Source organism: Jaculus jaculus, chromosome 9 (assembly GCF_020740685.1).
Source record: "Jaculus jaculus isolate mJacJac1 chromosome 9, mJacJac1.mat.Y.cur, whole genome shotgun sequence".
In the NCBI taxonomy this organism is placed as follows: Eukaryota; Metazoa; Chordata; class Mammalia; order Rodentia; family Dipodidae; genus Jaculus; species Jaculus jaculus.
The window spans coordinates 93,969,140-93,987,177 of record NC_059110.1 but is presented as its reverse complement, the minus strand read 5'-3'; the positions used below and the strand labels follow the sequence as shown (position 1 = coordinate 93,987,177).

At 41.5% G+C, this 18,038-nt stretch overlaps 1 protein-coding gene across 11 annotated transcripts in view; it reads right to left on the bottom strand.

Moving 5' to 3' along the window:
- Synrg (synergin gamma) overlaps positions 1 to 18,038 on the bottom strand; it is a 97,136-nt gene that overhangs the window by 49,226 nt on the left and 29,872 nt on the right. For 6 of the 11 annotated variants that reach the window (XM_045158073.1, XM_045158075.1, XM_045158078.1 and 3 more), the window contains exons 7-10: positions 14,516 to 14,593; positions 10,381 to 10,577; positions 9,476 to 9,724; positions 4,449 to 4,582 (exon numbers count right to left, since the gene is read on the bottom strand). In XM_045158073.1, the coding sequence (XP_045014008.1) occupies positions 4,449 to 4,582; positions 9,476 to 9,724; positions 10,381 to 10,577; positions 14,516 to 14,593 (658 nt within the window). Of the gene's footprint in view, positions 1 to 4,448; positions 4,583 to 9,475; positions 9,725 to 10,380; positions 10,578 to 14,515; positions 14,594 to 15,675; positions 15,910 to 17,447; positions 17,754 to 18,038 lie in introns of all 11 variants that reach the window. The other 5 variants (XM_045158068.1, XM_045158069.1, XM_045158070.1 and 2 more) reach the window with 3 other exon arrangements.

Genomic DNA, 18,038 nt, shown 5'->3' with positions numbered 1-18,038 from the left:
TCTATCTCATGATCCTGACATCTCTACTGGGTCTCCACTGCAATCCATGGTTCAAAGGCTCCAGTGGGTCTCCATGCAGGCATCCAGTAAACCTGCTTCACACTGCTCACGGCCATTTTCAAAACACAAGACCGCATTGCAAACTCAATGACCCTCTCTTTCCTACATTTCTTACACTCCACAATACAAGGTAGGGTGCCAATTTGTAAATCCAGAGGGGAATAAAGCAGACTTTGAAGAACAGGACACTCCTTGAGCATTCAGGCCCCTTTAAAAGACTGTACATTCTTCTGGTTGCCCCAGTGCAGGTCAGCTGGCCCAATCTCAAAGGCTGTAATTTCTCATACAATTGCAGTTGAACAGGCAGCAGTTTCAGACTAACAATTTCTTTCTGTGCCATATCCCTCTGCTCGCACCAGTCCGTTTCTATGCAAAACAACCCTGCACAACTTCTTAGGACATGGGCATAACAGCAAGCCTCTCACACAAACTGCTCCTAACCCAGTCCAGTCAAAGCTCTTTCTCACCCTCATAAGCCAAACCTCACAGTCCATAGTTCTTACTGCGTTCAGGCCTTTCAAGTCTGACCAGAATAGTCCATCAAGCTGTACTTACAGCACTGCAAGGCGTCTCTTAGGCCAAGGTTTCAAATCCTTCCACATTCCTCTTGAAAATCAGCTTCAAAAGGCCAAAACCACATAGTCAGGTGTCTAGCAGCAACTCCACTCTTGGTACCAATATTATTGTTGCATTAAGGTTCGTATTGCTGGTAGAAATCACCTGACCAAGAGCAGCTTTTGGGAAAAGAGGGTTTATTTTTGCTTACAGACTACAGGGGAAGCTCCATGATGGTAAGGGAAAATGATGGCATGAGCAGAAGGTGGACATCACCCCCTGGCCAACATAGACAATAGCAACAGGACAGTATGCCAAACACTGGCAAAGGGAAGCTGGCTATAACACTCATAAGCCCACTGCCAACAATACACTGCCTCCAGGAGGCTTTAATTTCCAACTGCCATCAGCTGGAGAGACTAGCATTCAGAATATCTAAGTTTATGGAGACACCTGAATCAAACCACCATACTAGTGTTTGGTACAAAGGAAGTGAATAGCTGATGCTATTGTTTTCTGATGAGCAGGCTCAACGGTTCTCTCTTCTCTGCCATGCAACTCAGCTCCAAATTCAACCAGTGTCTCAGATACAAAATTCTCAGTGCTGTCACTACAAAGCCTGAGTTCCTTAGTGCCTCACGGCAGAATTACCACTGTAGCGAAGGGACCCCACAGCAGCACGATCCCTACTCACCACGCCCCTTCCTTATTCCAAAGATGTATTATGCTTCTCACCAGTGATCACAAGTCCTCCCATAGTAGGCCTACCCTAACTAATATCATCTTCACCAACTAAGAATGCTCTCCTCCAAGTCTACTTCCAACACTAGATTTAATTTTTTGTCCTAACAAATAGTGGACATTTTCTGCCTAAGGATACTGGCCAAATAGGTTTATATAGGCTTAGCTATCCATACCATGGTTTAAATCTCATTTTAAGTAAACTCACACTACAGAATATGGAGTATCATAAACTAGGGAATCCATATAGAAATAAATATGTAGATGTTTTAGTCCTTACATAAAATTGTGTAGTATTTTCATATAACCCACTCACATTCTCCCATACACACTCCTCTCTGGATTGCTTATAGTATCAATTACATTACAAGTGTCATGTGAATAGTTGTTCCAAAGTAGTATTGTTTAAGAAATGAAGATGCAAGCCGGCATGATGACGCACGCTTTTAATCCAGCACTCGGGAAGCAGAGGTAGGAGGATTGCCATGAGTTTGAGGCTACCCTAAGACTACAGAGTGATTTCCAGGTCAGCCTGAGCTACAGTGAGCCCCTACCTTGAAAAAGAAAAACAAAAAAAAAAAAAAAAAGAAATGAAGATGCAAACACAAATTTTTTGTATGTTCAATAGATACACATTTTTTCTGAATATTTTCCCACTGTAGTAATTTGAATCTGAGGGTTCAATGGATATGGAGGGCGTATTATATGTTTTAAGATGATTCATGAGCTGAGGAGATGACTCAATGGATAAAGAGCTCAATTATGAATTGTCCCAGCACTCGGGAGGCAGAGGTAGGAGGATCACCGTGAGTTCGAGGCCACCCTGAGACTCCATAGTGAATTCCAGGTCAGCCTGAGCTAGAGTGAGACCCTACCTCAAAAAACCAAAATAAATAAATAAATAAATAAATAAAATTACAAACTGGACACCATCAAGTAAATTGGTAATTACGACGAGAGTGCAACTAGTAAAAAAGAAGGGACCTTGATTAATGTTGGAAGCACTGACTGTCGGAGGAATTAGGAAAAATTCCTCTGTGTAGTTGTTTTTGTTTGTTTGTTTTTGTTTTTGAGGTACAGTCTCACTTTAGCCCAGGCTGACCTGGAATTCACTACATAGTCTCAGGGTGGCCTTGAACTCACAACGATCCTCCTACCTGGGATTAAAGGTGTGTGCCCCCACATCTGGCTAGTTGATTTTTTAAAATGACTGTTTGAATGAACTACAGAATGAACAGGTAATTCTTTCAGGCTGAAGGATCTAGAAGGCCCAAGTGCCAGAAGCTTGGAAGAGAATGGTGAGCCTGAGGTCATTTAGGCAATATGAAAAGGTCAAAGGCTGACAGAGTATGTGAAGCAAGACCACATACAAGGTTTCTTCTTCACCAAGCAAAGCTTAAGGTGGCAAAGTAAAAATTAAATAACATATTTCTAATTTGGTGACTAAATGTGGTGGTATCACTGACCAAGAATGGTAATAACAAGATTTTGCCTTTTACCAAGAAAACAATTTCATTTTTTTAAAAAAAGTATTCTATTTGAGAGAAAGAAAGACAGGGAGAGAAAGAGATGGGCACACCAGGGCCTCTAGCCACTGCAAACACATTCCAGATGCATGCACCACCTTGTGCATCTGGCTTGTATGGGTCTTGGGAATCAAACCTGGGTCCTTGGGCTACATAGGCAAGTGCCTAAGCCATTAAACCATCTCTCCAGCCCAACAATTTCATTTTATATGGTACATTTGAAATGTCATTCATACAGAAACACCTAGATAATGATACTGCATATAAATTTTGTTCAAAGGAAGAGCCCTGGGATAGAAATCTGATTATGTGTTTACAGGACTCACAATGCATGTGCTGTAGCGGCACATGCATCTGGAGTTTGTTTGCAGTGGCCAGAGGCCCTGCCATGCCCATTCTCATTCTCTCTCTCTCATAAATAAAAAAAAATCTTTAAAAAAGAAAGAAGAAAAATAATGCATGTGTTGGTTGTACAGTATTGGATGTCTGTAAAATCATGTCCCATGTGTTTCTTTTAGATGTTGCTTACATGTGTTTGTCATGTTGGAGATTTTGTTGTTGATGCTAGTTGTTTTTGCTTTTTGAAATAGGATCTCACATTGTAGCCCAGGCTGGCCTCTTAACAGCTATCCTCTGCCTCAGTCTCTCAAGTGCTGGATTACAGACATTAGCCACCATGCCCAGTTGTTTTTTTTTTTTTTTTGAGGTAGGGTTTCACTCTAGCCCAGGCTGACCTGGAACTCACTCTGTAGTCTCATGGTGGCCTGAACTCATGGAGATCCTCCTACCTCTGCCTCCCTAGTGCTGGGATTAAAGGTGTGCGCCACCATGTCCTGCTGACACATTCTTATAATCAGAAGGATAACCTGTTTCCCTAATTTGTAATTCTCTGCCATGACTATTCCTTACCAAGTGTTATATAAGGTAGTTTCATTTTCAGATTTAAACTGGGTAGATGGAAGCAATAATGCAAACCTCACAAACTGGAACATAAAAAACATGCAATATGTATTCTGATAGAAGCAAATTCCAAAATCAAACCAAATTAATTCATGGTGGACACTCCATTTGGTATGCTTCATTGTGGAAGAAGAATCAAAATACTGAGAGACAGAAACAGGCAGGCAGGTAGGCATGGCAAGGTTTTGGCAACAATCTCATCAAATCAATTACTATACCTAACAGTTAAGTTAGTACACAAAACCTCAGTGAAATATTTATCCATATATATGCAAAATCAATAAAAGCCATTGGTGTCAAAAATGACACATGAATAATTCCAAGTTCTGAATTATGACTTTTACGGAAATGTAAGAGTGCATCACACTAAAAATATAAAACAGGATGGCAAGCCAGTGGCACTAGGAGGAAATGATAGCATCAGCAAAAGTTCAAGGTGAACAGTGATCAAGGCTGCTCAGAGTCAAGGTATAGAAAAAGAGGGGTACCAAGGCAGGTGCTGGAGTAAGTCTTGTGATCTCTTTTACAATAGATACTTGTTTCTAAGCTTATTATGGCTGCCTCTATGATGAAACACAATGTAAAATGTATTCAAATCAATTCTACCTGTTTCCATGTTGGGAATTATTTGCTTTTGAGGAAGTAGGCACCTCTTGGAAGTCAGTGAATGAGTCATCAAGGGATCCTGACTTAGACGCATCTTGAAAATCCTGGAAGTCATCTTCTTCTGGCTTGCCCACCTAGATTTGGAGAGGAGGTTGAAACAGACAGACAAAGGAAAAACTGCCTGAACATCAGCCTCAAAAAGTACTATATAAATCTCTCGATTTAATTGCAACTACTTAATTTTAGAACTGTGCATGTGCTAGGGATTAAACCCAGAGTCTTGTGCACATTGGGCAAATGCTCTACTGCTGAATTACATCCCCAAGATCCTGAGGTAGGAGTCCTGCTTCGTATTTTCAGATATTCTCTGGTGTAGATGGCAAAGAACTGGTTTAAATAGCTAGCCTAAACATTTTAAAAATCACTTATTTATTTGGGCCAGAAAGAGGCAGAGAGGGGAGAAGTGGGAGAGGGAAGAAGGGAGAGAAAACCATTTGATGGAGGGGAGAGAGAGAATGAGCATGCTAGGGCCTCCTGCCACTGCAAACAAATTCCAGATGCATGTGCCACCTTGTGCGTTTGGCTTTATGTGGTATTGGATGAAAGCACCTATAACTGCTGACCTATCTCCCCAGTCCTAAACATTTTTTTATTTGTTTTTTTGAGGTAGGGTCTCACTCTAGCCCAGGCTGACCTGGAATTCACTATGTAGCCTCAGGCTGGCCTTGAACTCATGGTGATTCTCCTACTTCAGACTCTGGAGTGTTGGGACTAAAGGCATGCACCACCACACGCAGCCTAAACATTTTTTTTTTTGTTTGTTTGTTTTGTTTTTCAAGGTAGGGTCTGACCTGGAATTCACTATGTAGTCTCAGGATAGCCTCGAACTCATGGTGATCCTACTACTTCTGCATCCCAAGTGCTGGGATTAAAGACGTACATTATAAGTAGCTAAATTACATTTGTTGGGTCACTGAGAGCCTGCCATATTTGTAAATTACAAACGTGACACAAGCCTCTTATAATGGACCACACACATGCATCCTAATCTGCACTCCAGACTAGTGCATTGTTAATGGTGCAGGTATTTTATGGAACGAACTTATACTACACTGTCCTGTACTTTTTTTTTTTTTTATGAAAGAGAACAAGAGAGAGAGAGAATTGGCCCACCAGGACCTCTAGCCACTGCAATTCAATGCTAGAAGCATGTGCCATCTTATGCGCATGTGTGACCTTGTGCTCTTGCATAACCTTGTGCATCTGGCTTATGTGGGATCTGGAGCGTTGAACATGAGTCCTTAGGCTTCGCAGACAAGTGCCTTAACTGCTAAGCCATCTTTCTAGCCCTTGTCCTGTACTTTTAAAAATGAATTATAGCCAGGCTCTGTGGCACATGCCTTTAATCCCAGCACTCTTGAGGCAGAGATAGGAGGATCAATGTGAGATCAAGGCCACCCTGAGACTACACAGTGAATTCCAGGTCAGCCTGGGCTACAGTGAGACCCTTCTTTGAAAAACCAGCCAACCAACCAATCAAAAACACTTATGTAACACAGTGTTGCAGTCAGGTTCACATTGCTGGCAGAAATCACCCAACCAAGAGCAGCTTGTAGGAAAAAAGGGTTTATATTGGCTTATGGATTCAAGGGGAAGCTCCATGATGACAGGGGAAAATGATGGCATGAGCGGAGTGTGAACATCACCCCCTGGCCAACAACAGCAACAGGAGAGTGTGCCAAACACTGGCAAGAGGTCACTGGCTATAATACTTATAAGCCCATCCCCAACAATACATAGCTTCCAGGAGAGGTTCATTTCCAAATTGCCATCAGCTGGGAACCTAGCATTCAGAACACCTAAATTTATGGGGGACACCTGATCAAACCACCACACACAGTAAACCTTCTGTGCAGTAAATGTGGATTTATTTCATTCATTTTAATAATTACCACCAAATGGGTGGGCTGAAATTTACTTAACTATTTTCTTCTTCTTCTTCTTCTTCCTTTTTGAGGTAGGGTCTCACTCTGGCTCAAACTGACCTGGAATTACCTATGTAGTCTCAGGGTGGTCTCGAACTCATGGCGATCCTCCTACCTCTGCCTCCCGAGTGCTGGGATTAAAGATGTGCACCACCATGCCACCATGCCTGGCTATTTTGTTCTTCATGAACATTCAGTCCCTCCTTCCCTTCCTTCCTTCTTCCCTTTCATTGTCTCTTTCTTATAGGCATGGTCTCACTTCAGCCTACAGTGAGCTGGAATTCTGTGACTCAGGCTGGCCTTGAACTCACTGCAATCCTCCTACAGCACCCTCCTAAATGCTGGGATTAAAGGTATAAGCCACCACACTGGGCTACATTCCAGTACTTCAAATGTTTACTAAGCCATGCTCCAACAATACCCTGTGTATCTGTTTACTTCAGTTATTATTTCTAGGGATCAGATTCCTAAAGGTGTGGCTACCAGTCAGGAGATAGGAACATGTCTAATTTTTTTTTTTTTTTTTTTTACTTTTACTTGATGTAGGGTCTCTCTCTAGCCCAGGATGACCTGGAATTCATTATGTAGTCTCAGGGTGGCCTTGAACTCATGCGATCCTCTTACCTCTGCCTCCTGAGTGCTGGGATTAAAGGCGTGCACCACCATGACTGGATTCATGTAGAATTATTTTTTGATAGCTATTGCCAAGCCGCTTTCACTTTCCCTTACATTTTCTTTCTTTTTAAAATTTTTTTTGATTTATTTATATTTATTTATTAGAGACAGAGAAGGGGGGAGAGAATGGACCTAGCCACTATAAAACACTCCAGACACATGCACCACTATATGCATCTGGCTTACATGGGCCCTGGAGAATTGAACCTGGGTCCTTAGGCTTTGCAGGCAAGCGCCTTAACTGCTAAGCCATCTCTCCAGCACACCCTTTCATTTCATTGACACTAAATATTTATACAATAAAACCTTTCCTTTTGCTATTTTATTTGGGAGCGACAAACAGAGAGAGAGAGAGAGAGAGAGAGAGAGACAGACAGACAGACAGACAGACAGAGACAGAGACACACACAGACAGAGACAGAGAGAGAGAGAATGGGTGCATCAGGGTCTCCAGCCACTGCAAACTAACTCCAGATTCATGCGCTACCTTGTGCATCTGGCTTACGTGAGTCCTGGGGAACTGAGCCTTGAGCCAGGGTCCTTAAGCTTCATAGGCATGTGCTTAACTGCTAAGCCATCTCTCCAGCCCTCCTTTTGCTATTTAAAAAAATTTTTTTACTTTGTTTTTAAGGTAGGGTATTGTGGTGATTTGAGTCAGGTGTCCTCCATAAACTTAGGTATTCTGGATGCTAGGTTCCCAGCTGATGGAGATTTTGGAATTAACGCCTCCTAGAGGTGGTGTATTGTTGGGAGCGGGATTATGGGCATTATAGGCAGTTTCCCCTTGCCAGTGTTTGGCACACTCTCTTGTTGCGGTTGTCCACCTCATGTTGGCCAGGAGGTGATGTCCATCCTCTGCTCATGCCATCATTTTCCCCTACCATCATGGAGATTCCCCTTTGGTCTGTATGCCAAAATAAACCTTTTTTTCTACAAGCTGCTCTTGGTTGGGTGATTTATGCCAGCAATGTGAACCTGACAGAAACGTTGGTACCAAGTGGTGTCATTGCTGCTTGAAACCTGACTATGTGGCTTTGGCCTTTTGGAGCTGATTTTCAAGAGGAATGTGGAAGGATTTGAAACCTTGGCCTAAGATACGCCTTGCAGTGCTGTAAGTACAGCTTGATGGACTATTCTGGTTAGAGCTGAAAGACCTGAATGCGGTAAGAATTATGGACTGTGAGGTTTGGCTTATGAGGGTGAGAAAAAGCTTTGCCTGGACTGGGCTAGAAGCAGTTGTGAGGGGGGCTTGCTGTCATTCCTGTGTCCTGAGAAGTTGTGCAGGGTTGCTTTGCGTAGAAACAGACTGACGTGAGCAGAGGGATATGGCACAGATAAAATGAAATCTTTGGGCCAAAACTTCTGCCTATTCAGCTGCAATTGTATGAGAGGTTACAATTACAATCATTGAGATTGGCCAAGTTGATCTGCATTGGGACAACAGAAAGAATGTTTTTTTTTTAGGGGGGGGAGACAGGTTTTGAGGTAGGGTTTCACTGTAGCCAAGGCTGACCTAGAATTCACTATGTAGTCTCAGGGTGGCCTTGAATTCATAGCAATCCTTCTACCTCTGCCTCCCATGTCATGTCAGCAGTTTCTTGAAAAGATACAACCTAAAAATTTAATTCACTTTATTTATTTAAAAAAAAATATTTTAATTATTATTTATCTGGGAGTGGGGGGAGAAAGAATGGGCCCGCCAAGGCCTCTAGCCACTGCAGACAAACTCCAGACGCATGTGCAACCCTGTGCATCTGGCTTTACGTGAGTCCTGGGGAAGTGAACGTGGGTCCTCGGCTTTGCCAGCAAGCCCCTGCACTGCTCTGCCATCGCTCCAGCCCTTAGTTCACTTTATCATGTTTAAAATGTGTATCCTATAAGAACATATTAAAACTCAAATACCTCTCACACACCTTCTTTTTTGTTTTGTTTTGTTTTGTTTTTTGAGGTAGGGTCTCACTCTAGCTCAGGCTGACCTGGAATTCACTATGGAGTCTCAGGCTGGCCTCAAAGTCACTGTGATCCTCCTACCTCTGCCTCCTGAGTGCTGGGATTAAAGGCGTGCACCACCACACCCCGCTAAATACCTTAATTTTTAAAAAACTTCATGATTTTAAATAATAAAAAATTAAATTTCATACTATTTTAATACTTTAAGATTACTTTATTTTTGCAGTACTGAGAAGTGAACCCAGACCCTTGTACATCCTAGGCAAGAGTTCACCCCTGAGCCACATCCTCAGCCTCACATTATTTGGTTTTCACATCAAACACCCATCATCCTCCAACATTACAAATTCCTGTTAGGAAAGCTGTCCAGATGCACTTCCAAGGGTTATTTGGCATACACACCGCTTCTCCATTTACCTGGTTTGCTGGGTGAGATGGCATGAAGCCACTAGGAGCTGGGGCTGCAGCGCCACCAACTGGTCCAACAAGGTTAATGCCCATCACTGGCTGTCCAAGGCTGAGGGGCATGGAGCCTGCAGGGCCTGAGGAGATCACAGTTGGCTGACTCACCGGGGTAGGCAAAGTCATAGAAAAGCCACTTAGGGTTGGAACAGGAGCAGTTGGGAACTGATTCAAAGCATCGGGACTCACAGCAGGAACTCCCCTCTATACAGAAGGAAAATGGAAACATTTTAGAAGACTGTAATCCATAATCAAACTTTTAGTGACCTAGAGGTAACATCTACAGCTTGTGTTTTTTTTTTTTTTTTTCTCCAAAGTAAGGTCTTGTGCTAGCCCAAGCTGACCTGGAATTCAGTCTCAGGTTGGCTTTGATCTCACAGCGATCCTCCTACCTATACCTTCCAAGTGCTGTGACTAAAGGCATGCGCCCCATGCCAAGCTTTTGTATTGTTTTCCACACTGACTTTCTACTGACTCCCAGAACTTGTAAATTCGACTCAAGGTAAAAATTAATAAGGACAATGTGAAACTATTAATACTAAGCAAAGACATGGCCAAGTACACATCAATCCTGACATATAACAAGTGTGGTTAATTTGCTGTAATCAAATAATTTAAACTAATTTCACAATATGAGAGAAGCTGTTACCAAACTTTCAAGTTCAGAGGGAACACAATGAAGGCAGAGAATATTAACACATGAAGCAGTCTTAAGAGAAAGGGGTAATTTGCTAGTATGTGTAAGAGATCTAAATTTTAAAATATAAGGAGGTCTATAAGGTTGTTTTTTTTAAAGGAGTCATATTCTTTCAACTTATATTTAAAAGGTTATTTGGTCTAATGGAAGATACACCATCTACCTGTGTGAGGGCTATCATGGCCAGCACGGTATACAGTTCTTCTTTCGTAAGTTTGCCAGGAGTAGTTCGGTTAGCTAAGGCCCAGATCTGTCCAAGAGTTTCCCTGGGAAGTCCAGATGACATCAGAATGGGATAAAGCTTAGCGGTATCTATTCCAGTTGGAGTCACTGTGGTTTCTAAAATTTTCTTATAAGCATCTATTAAAGGAAAGACCAGATTATAAATGTAAACACATATTGCAAATGAGTTTTTTGTTGTCACTGTTAGTATATGAGAATAATCTTAAATTGAATTGCTGGGCTACAAAGCAAGTCCCTATCTCAAACAACAACAACAACAACAGCAACAACAACAAAAACCGGATATATACAACAGAGAATTAGGGTCTGGCAGTCAGAAGAGACATAGAAGCTTGGTCCTAAATATTTAGGATGACAGGTTAGATAAAGTCATAATAGTGGTGGAGACTGCGACAGTGCTTTGAGTATCGTCCGGGTGAAAACAGTAACACGGAGTGGCGGTGCTATAAGCAAATGCTTTGGACTTTAAACGTGAAGCAGAAGAGCGTGAGGGTGGGAGCGGATGAAAGCAGCGATGGGGCTGGGAAGTGCCATGGCAGCATGTGCAAAGCCCTGAGTTCAGCCACCTACACTGCGCAAGTCACGTGGCACAGCTCGAATTCCTGCACTCAGGAGGTAAAGGCAGCAGGTTCAAGGCCAACTTTAGCTACAAAGCAAGTCTAAGGCTAGCCTGGCCTAGATGAAACCCTGTCTTAAGAAAAGTGAAGATGGGCTGGAGAGATGGTTTACTGGTTAAGGCACATGCCTGCGAAGCCTAAGGACCCAGGTTTGATTCTCCAGGACCCACATAAGCCAGATGCACAAGGTGGTTTGGTTACCAAGACCATCAAAAACAGAAAGAAGATAGTTAAAACTCAAAAATATACTAAGATCTACCTTTACTTGAAGAAAAGGAGAAGAGAGAGATGAAATGGGTAGTTGGAGGAATACTGATTATTGTTGTTTAGTTTTTTTTAAATTGATAATTTCCATGACTGTAAACAATATTCCATGGCAATTCCCTCCCCCCCCCCACTTTCCCCTTTGAAACTCCATTCTCCATCATATCCCCTCCCCCTTTCAATCAGTTTCTCTTTTATTTTGATGTCATCATCTTTTCCTCCTATTATGATGGTCTTGTGTAGGTAGTGTGAGGTCATGGATATCCAGGCCATTTTGTGTCTGGAGGAGCACGTTGTAAGGAGTCCTACCCTTTCTTTGGCTCTTACATTCTTTCCAAACACCACTTTTATTTATTTATTTATTTTTTTTATCTTTTCACAATTTTTATTAACATTTTCCATGATTACAAAAAATATCCCATGGTAATACCCTCCCCCTCTCCGCACTTTCCCCTTTGAAATTCCATTCTCCATCACATCCCCTCCCCATCTCAATCATTCTACAACTTTGTTGTTGTTGTTGTTGTTTTTCTTTGGTTTTTCTTTTGGTTTTTCGAGGTAGGGTCTCACTCTGGTCCCGGCTGACCTGGAATTAACTATGTAGTCTCAGGGTGGCCTTGAACTGATGGCATACTCCAACCTCTGCCTCCCAAGTGCTGGGATTAAAGGCGTGTGCCACCACACCTGGCTTCTTATTGTTTTGAGGGAAGGTCTCACTCTAGCTCAGGCTGACCTGAAATTCACTATGGAGTCTCAGGGTGGCCTCGAACTCATCGTGATCCTCCTACCACTGCCTCCCGCGTGCTGGGATTAAAGGCGTGTACCACCACGCCCGGCCTGAACACTATTTTAAAAAAATATATTTTATTTATTTATTTGTAAACCAGAGAGGAGTGGAGAGAGAAAGAATGAGAATGAGAGGAGGAAGGGGCACACCAGGGCATCTTGCCACTGCAAACAAACTCCAGACACATACATCACTTTGTGCATCTGGCTTTATGTGGGTACTATAGAATCAAACACAGACATTCAGGCTTCATATGCAAGCACTTTTAACCACTGAGATATCTCTTCAGCCCTCTGGTTATTTTTATGTACAAATGAAGTTCCATATGGTTCTGGGGAATAGCTTTTTTTGTTTTGTTTTGTTTTTTGTTTTTGAGGTAGGGTTTCACTCTAGCTCAGGCTGACTGGAATTCACTATGTAGTCTCAGGGTGGCCTTGAACTCATGGCAATCCTCCTACCTTTGCCTCCCAAGTGCTGGGATTAAAGAGAATAGCTTTTAATTGGTGGTGGCTATGGTATTATAACATAAAGTAGACATTGAAAATTTCTTCCAGAAAGTTCTGCTACAGAAATCTTTGTATCAAGGCTTTTTTTTTTCTTTCTTTTCTTTTTTTTCCAGTTTTTTGAGGTAGGGTCTCACTCTAGCTCAGGCTGACCTGGAATTCACTATATAGTCTCAGGGTGGCCTCGAACTCACAGTGATCTTCCTACCTCTGCCTCCTGAGTGCTGGGATTAAATGCGTGCACCCACCTAAGGTTTTTTCTTTTTTTTTTTTTTTTTTTGCTGTTTTTGAGGTACGGTCTTGCTCTATCTCAGGCTGTTACATCAAGTTTTATTTAATCAGGTACAAAACAACTTTGCCCAAGACAAACCTTAAAAACTGAAGAGCAAATGAAAGTTACTTTTGGACTCAAGGTGTTGACAAAGTACAGTAAGTTGAACAAGTTATAATATCAACATACTTTTTTTTTGTTTTGTTTTTTCAAGGTAGGGTCTAGCTCTAGCCCAGGCTGACCTAGAATTCACTATGTAGACTGAGGGTGGCCTTGAACTCACAATGATCCTCCTACCTCTATCTCCTAAGTGCTGGGATTAAAGCTGTATGCTACTTGCCTGGCTAACAAATGTGATTTTAACAGTCATTTTTATGCATATCAAGGCTTAAGTAAACTACTTCCTTATATCAACTGAGGACTATGGCATAATACACTTTAGTAACTTTTTGCTTCAGCAATATAAAGAAAAAAAACCCACTGCTTCCAATGTAGAAAAAAAATGCCACCCATTCTTTTTTCATATAGCATAGGACAAGCCATTAAAAAGAAGACAGAGGTAGGAGGATTGCCATGAGTTTGAGGCCACCCTGAGACTCCATAGTGAATTCCAGGTCAGCCTGGGGTAGAGCAAGACCCTACCAAAAAAAAAAAAAAAAAATCACTGCAAATTCAAAAAATTATATTAAACATACCAAGATAATTCTTTTTTTTTTTTAACTTTTAAAAATTTATTTGAAAGTGATGGATAGAGAGCGAGAAAGGCAGATATATATATAGAGAGAGAGAATGGACATGCCAGGGCCTCTGGCCACTGCAAACGAACTCCAGACGCGTGCGCCCCTTGTGTATCTGGCTAACGTGGGTCCTGGGGAATTGAGCCTCGAACCAGGTCCTTAGGCTTCACAAGCAAGCGCTTAACCACTAAGCCATCTCTCCAGCCCCCAAGATAATTCTTAATAAATTATTAATATCTGAAATACATACTGAAACTGTCATTAAAGCACAGTAACTCTAAAAAAGCTTTTAGAAACAAACTATATGACAGTAAAAAAAAAAAATCTCTGGCTGGAAAGATGGCTTATTGGTTGAGGTGCCTGCCTGTGAAGCCTAAGGACCAAGGTTCGATTCCCCAGGACCCACGTAAGCCAGATGCACAAGGTAGTGCATGCATCTAGAGTTCATTTGCAGTGGCTAGAGGCCCTGGCGCGCCCATTCTCTCTCTCTATATGCCTCTTTCTCTCCCAAATAAATAAATAAAAAATATTTTATAAAATCTCAAAGCAAGCTGGGCATGGTGGTACACACCTTTAATCCTGGCTGAGGTAGGAGAATTGCCATGAGTTCCAGGCCAGCCTGGGCTGGAATGAGACCCTACCTTGGAGGATATATATATATAATCTCAAAGCAAACATGGCTCCTGCATTTATATAGTTATTTCAGGCATAAAACAGTCTTAAACATGAGATTTATTTAATTTTCTACATTCTTTTAGAAAAAAACATTTCCTTCTGCATATTTTATAACCACAACAGTAAATACTTACAAATACATCTATAATATTAAATTGAAACACCCACATGGGAATGTTGGCCAAAGCAGCTTTGTTTTACCTGGGACCAAACTCTCACTGTAAATCCAAGGTGGCATTCTGGGCTGAACAGGATCCTGTGAGGGAAAGACTCCCACACCTAGAAGGCAAGGAATATCAATGTGTGTAAGGTTTGCACAGACATGGAGGACAACCACACCCAGTCACTGCTTTTTCTAGAGAGCAGCACAGGCTGGAGGCACCAGAAAAAGTCACCAATACAATGCAAGTACCTGGTTTCAAATCAACTCCTTAGTAACTATGTTCTAACATGCAATTTTTTTCCTTTTTTTTTTTTTTTGAGGTAGGGTTTCCCTCTAGTCCAGGCTGACCTAGAATTCACTATGTAGTCTCAGGGTGGCCTCTAACTCACAGAAATCTTCCTACCTCTGCCTTCCAAGTGCTGGGTAACATGTAAATTAAATAAAAACTAAAATGTACCAAATCAGTTTCCAAAGCATATGAGGCTTGCATTATTTAGCATACATTACAAGGGAAAAATATGATAGGCAGTATCTTAACAGTTATATGTGTAAAAATTTAATTGTACAAGCTTTACTTGAAGCTTTCAATAAAACTTCTTGCCAAAGTCTGATTTTTTTTGTTTTGTTTTGTTTTTGAGGTAGAGTCTCAGGCTGACCTGGAATTTATTATGTAGTCTCAGGGTGGCCTTGAACTCACGACAATCCTTCTACCTCTGTCTCCTGAGTGCTTGGATTAAAGGCATGTGCCACCAAACCCAGCAAACCCAGTATCTTGTAAATGTAAATTTTGATCTTTTAGACAGTAATGCATATGATTTATAGAGTTAAACTATAATTTCATTGGTGACTTTTCCAATCATATTTTAATTTTTCAAGCTGTATGAAAGATCAGAAGTTGAAGGGAAAAACAGAAAGAGGGTGTTTATAAAATGAAATGAAATTTTAAGTCAGGAATGATTTTGATTAGGAAAACTGGTTATTAAAATCATCTTTTCAAAAGGAGTAATATAGTGTGCTGAAAGAATTCAGAGCAAAATCTTAGGAGTTAATTGGAGAAAGGACTGCATTAAGTATATTTTAAGCAAAATTTTAATAAGCAAAATCAAGCAGCATTATTTTAAGATTAATGCCTAATGTGTTAGCATTTGAGCAGCATTTGGTTAAATAGTTTTTTTTGCTGAATGTTTCATGAGCTCACCACTGTCTTCAATTGACACGTTTTGGTCTGAAGTCTTTTCTGCCTCTGCAATGGTGGTAGCACTTATACATCCATCTACAGCACCCCCGTTACTGGTTGTTAAACTGGGATGGTTCTTACTGGAGCCTGGGACTATGGTTTTTTGCCCAGCTTCAGAAGCATTTAGTTTAATTTGTTCCTGCCCAGATGTACTTAAGTCACAAGACACTAGGAGCTTCTCTTCCAATGAAGGGCCTAAACAAACAGCATTAAGAATTATTGGTATATAAGTGCATACTTGCAAGTTTTTCAATCAACTCTCTCCTGCTTCATATTCTAAAAGGAAAGCTCTAGCATGTATGATGGAAATTTGGAATAATTCAGCAGCTACCCATTTATGCAGGACTAGAGAGGCTTCAAAGATTTTGGAGAACTTAACAGAATGTCTAGTCTTAGTCTCAAGAATTCTGTGAAGCAGTAGGTGGAATTATGTAGCGGAAGGAACACACACACACACACACACACACACACACACACACACACACACACACACAAGCTACAGCTTTTTCTAACTACTGGGAGGCCTCTGGCCAGTACCAGCATATCTGGGTCTGTTTCCATACCTACTAAGTGAAAAGTCTAGACTAAGTGCAGGTCTGTCCAGACCCTGTTGCCCCATCATTTCATAGATAGTAAAAACAGAGACAGGAATGTTACAAGACTTGTCCAAGGACAGACAACCAATGAACATCTGGACTCTGCCCCCAGGTGCTCTGTTTTATTTTTCTGTTTCTTTGGGTTTACTTTGCAACTGGGTCTAGGTGGTCTTGACTATCCTACAACTCACTTTGTAGGTCAGGCTGACCTCAAACCTGCAGCACATCTTTCTGCCTCTGCCTCCCTACTGCTGGGATTATAGTCGTGAGCTACCAGTAAACTACCACTTCCAGCCTGTTTGTTCTTTTGGTTTTCCTGAGACAGGGTCTTGCTTGCTACGTAGCCCAGGCGGCCTACAGCTCACTATATAACTGAGGCTGACCTCAAACTCCTAGCAATCCTCTTATCTCAGCTTCTCAAGTGCTACGATTATAGGACTGCAACACCATGCTCACCTTAGAAACAGCGCTCTCCTTTTCTTTTCCTCCCCTTCCCTCCCCTCCCCTTCTTTCTTTCTTTCTTTTCTTTTTTTTTTTACATAGGGTTTCATGTATCCCAGACTGTTCTTGAACTCATTGTGTAGCCAAGGATGACCTTAAGCTTCTGATCCTCTTGCCTCTACCATCAAAACCAGCAGAAAGAGCACATTCTTTTTTTTTTGAGGTAGGGTCTCACTCACTCTAGCCCAGGCTGACCTGGGTTTCACTATGTAGTCTCAGGGTGGCCTCGAACTCATGGCAATCCTCCTACCTCTGCCTCCCGAATGCTGGGATTAAAGGCGTGCACCACCACGCCCAGCAGAAAGAGCACATTCTAAAGGAGCTTTCTCCAGCTTGTTATTCCAAGAACACGACAGGGTGACTTTCCCAAAGAAAAGCATCATCTTAGGAGGTCAGATTATGTTTTTAAAGTTTTAAGGTGATTTTAACTGTTTCCAATTTAATGGAGACAAACTTTAAATAGCTTTTCTGGCATGTGAAGAGGCTGAGGACTTAAAACTCTGGATTCTTGGTGACTTTACAGTACTCATACATTCACATACATGTTTCTATGCCAACATCACTACTATTTTATATGTAACAGACATAAATGATCCTAGAAGAGCTTACTATTTCCATAAGAATGCTAGGAGTTACCTGCTTTCTGCAAATTGGATGAAGCTGAAGAGGTAGAGGAATAAGGAATTTGCCCAGGGATACCACCATGTAAGACCAAAGACACTGGAATCTGACCTGGAGGGTGAGGCTGTGCCCCAGCCTTCTGAGTATGCAACTGGCCAAGTGGGGTGGTGGGAAGGAAAGACTGAAAGGGCTGGGCTGTGGAAGAAGGCCCACAAGTGGGCACCTCAATAGGCCCCTGCATAAAGTCACTGAATTCCTCTTCATCAAGAAAGGCAGGTGATGGGGAGACAGTTTTAGTAGAATGAGATGATGTGGGACAATCTGCAAAATGGTAATGAAACATATAAATGAAAATCAACACAGAAAAAGGAATTAAGATGTAGTACAATTCCAAAAGAATGCACTGAAATATGAATAGTGGAGGTGAAAAGAAATAAAGATGGTACAACAGTCAAGTGGAGTTATACAACGCATAAAATGTGCCTTGATACCAGTTTTTGCAAATCTTACATATTTTGCTCAGGTAGGTTTTAACAGTTATTTTACATTTGGTTAGATGAAAGAAAAATCAACTGCAAACTTACTTCTTTCTTTTCTTATTGGGTT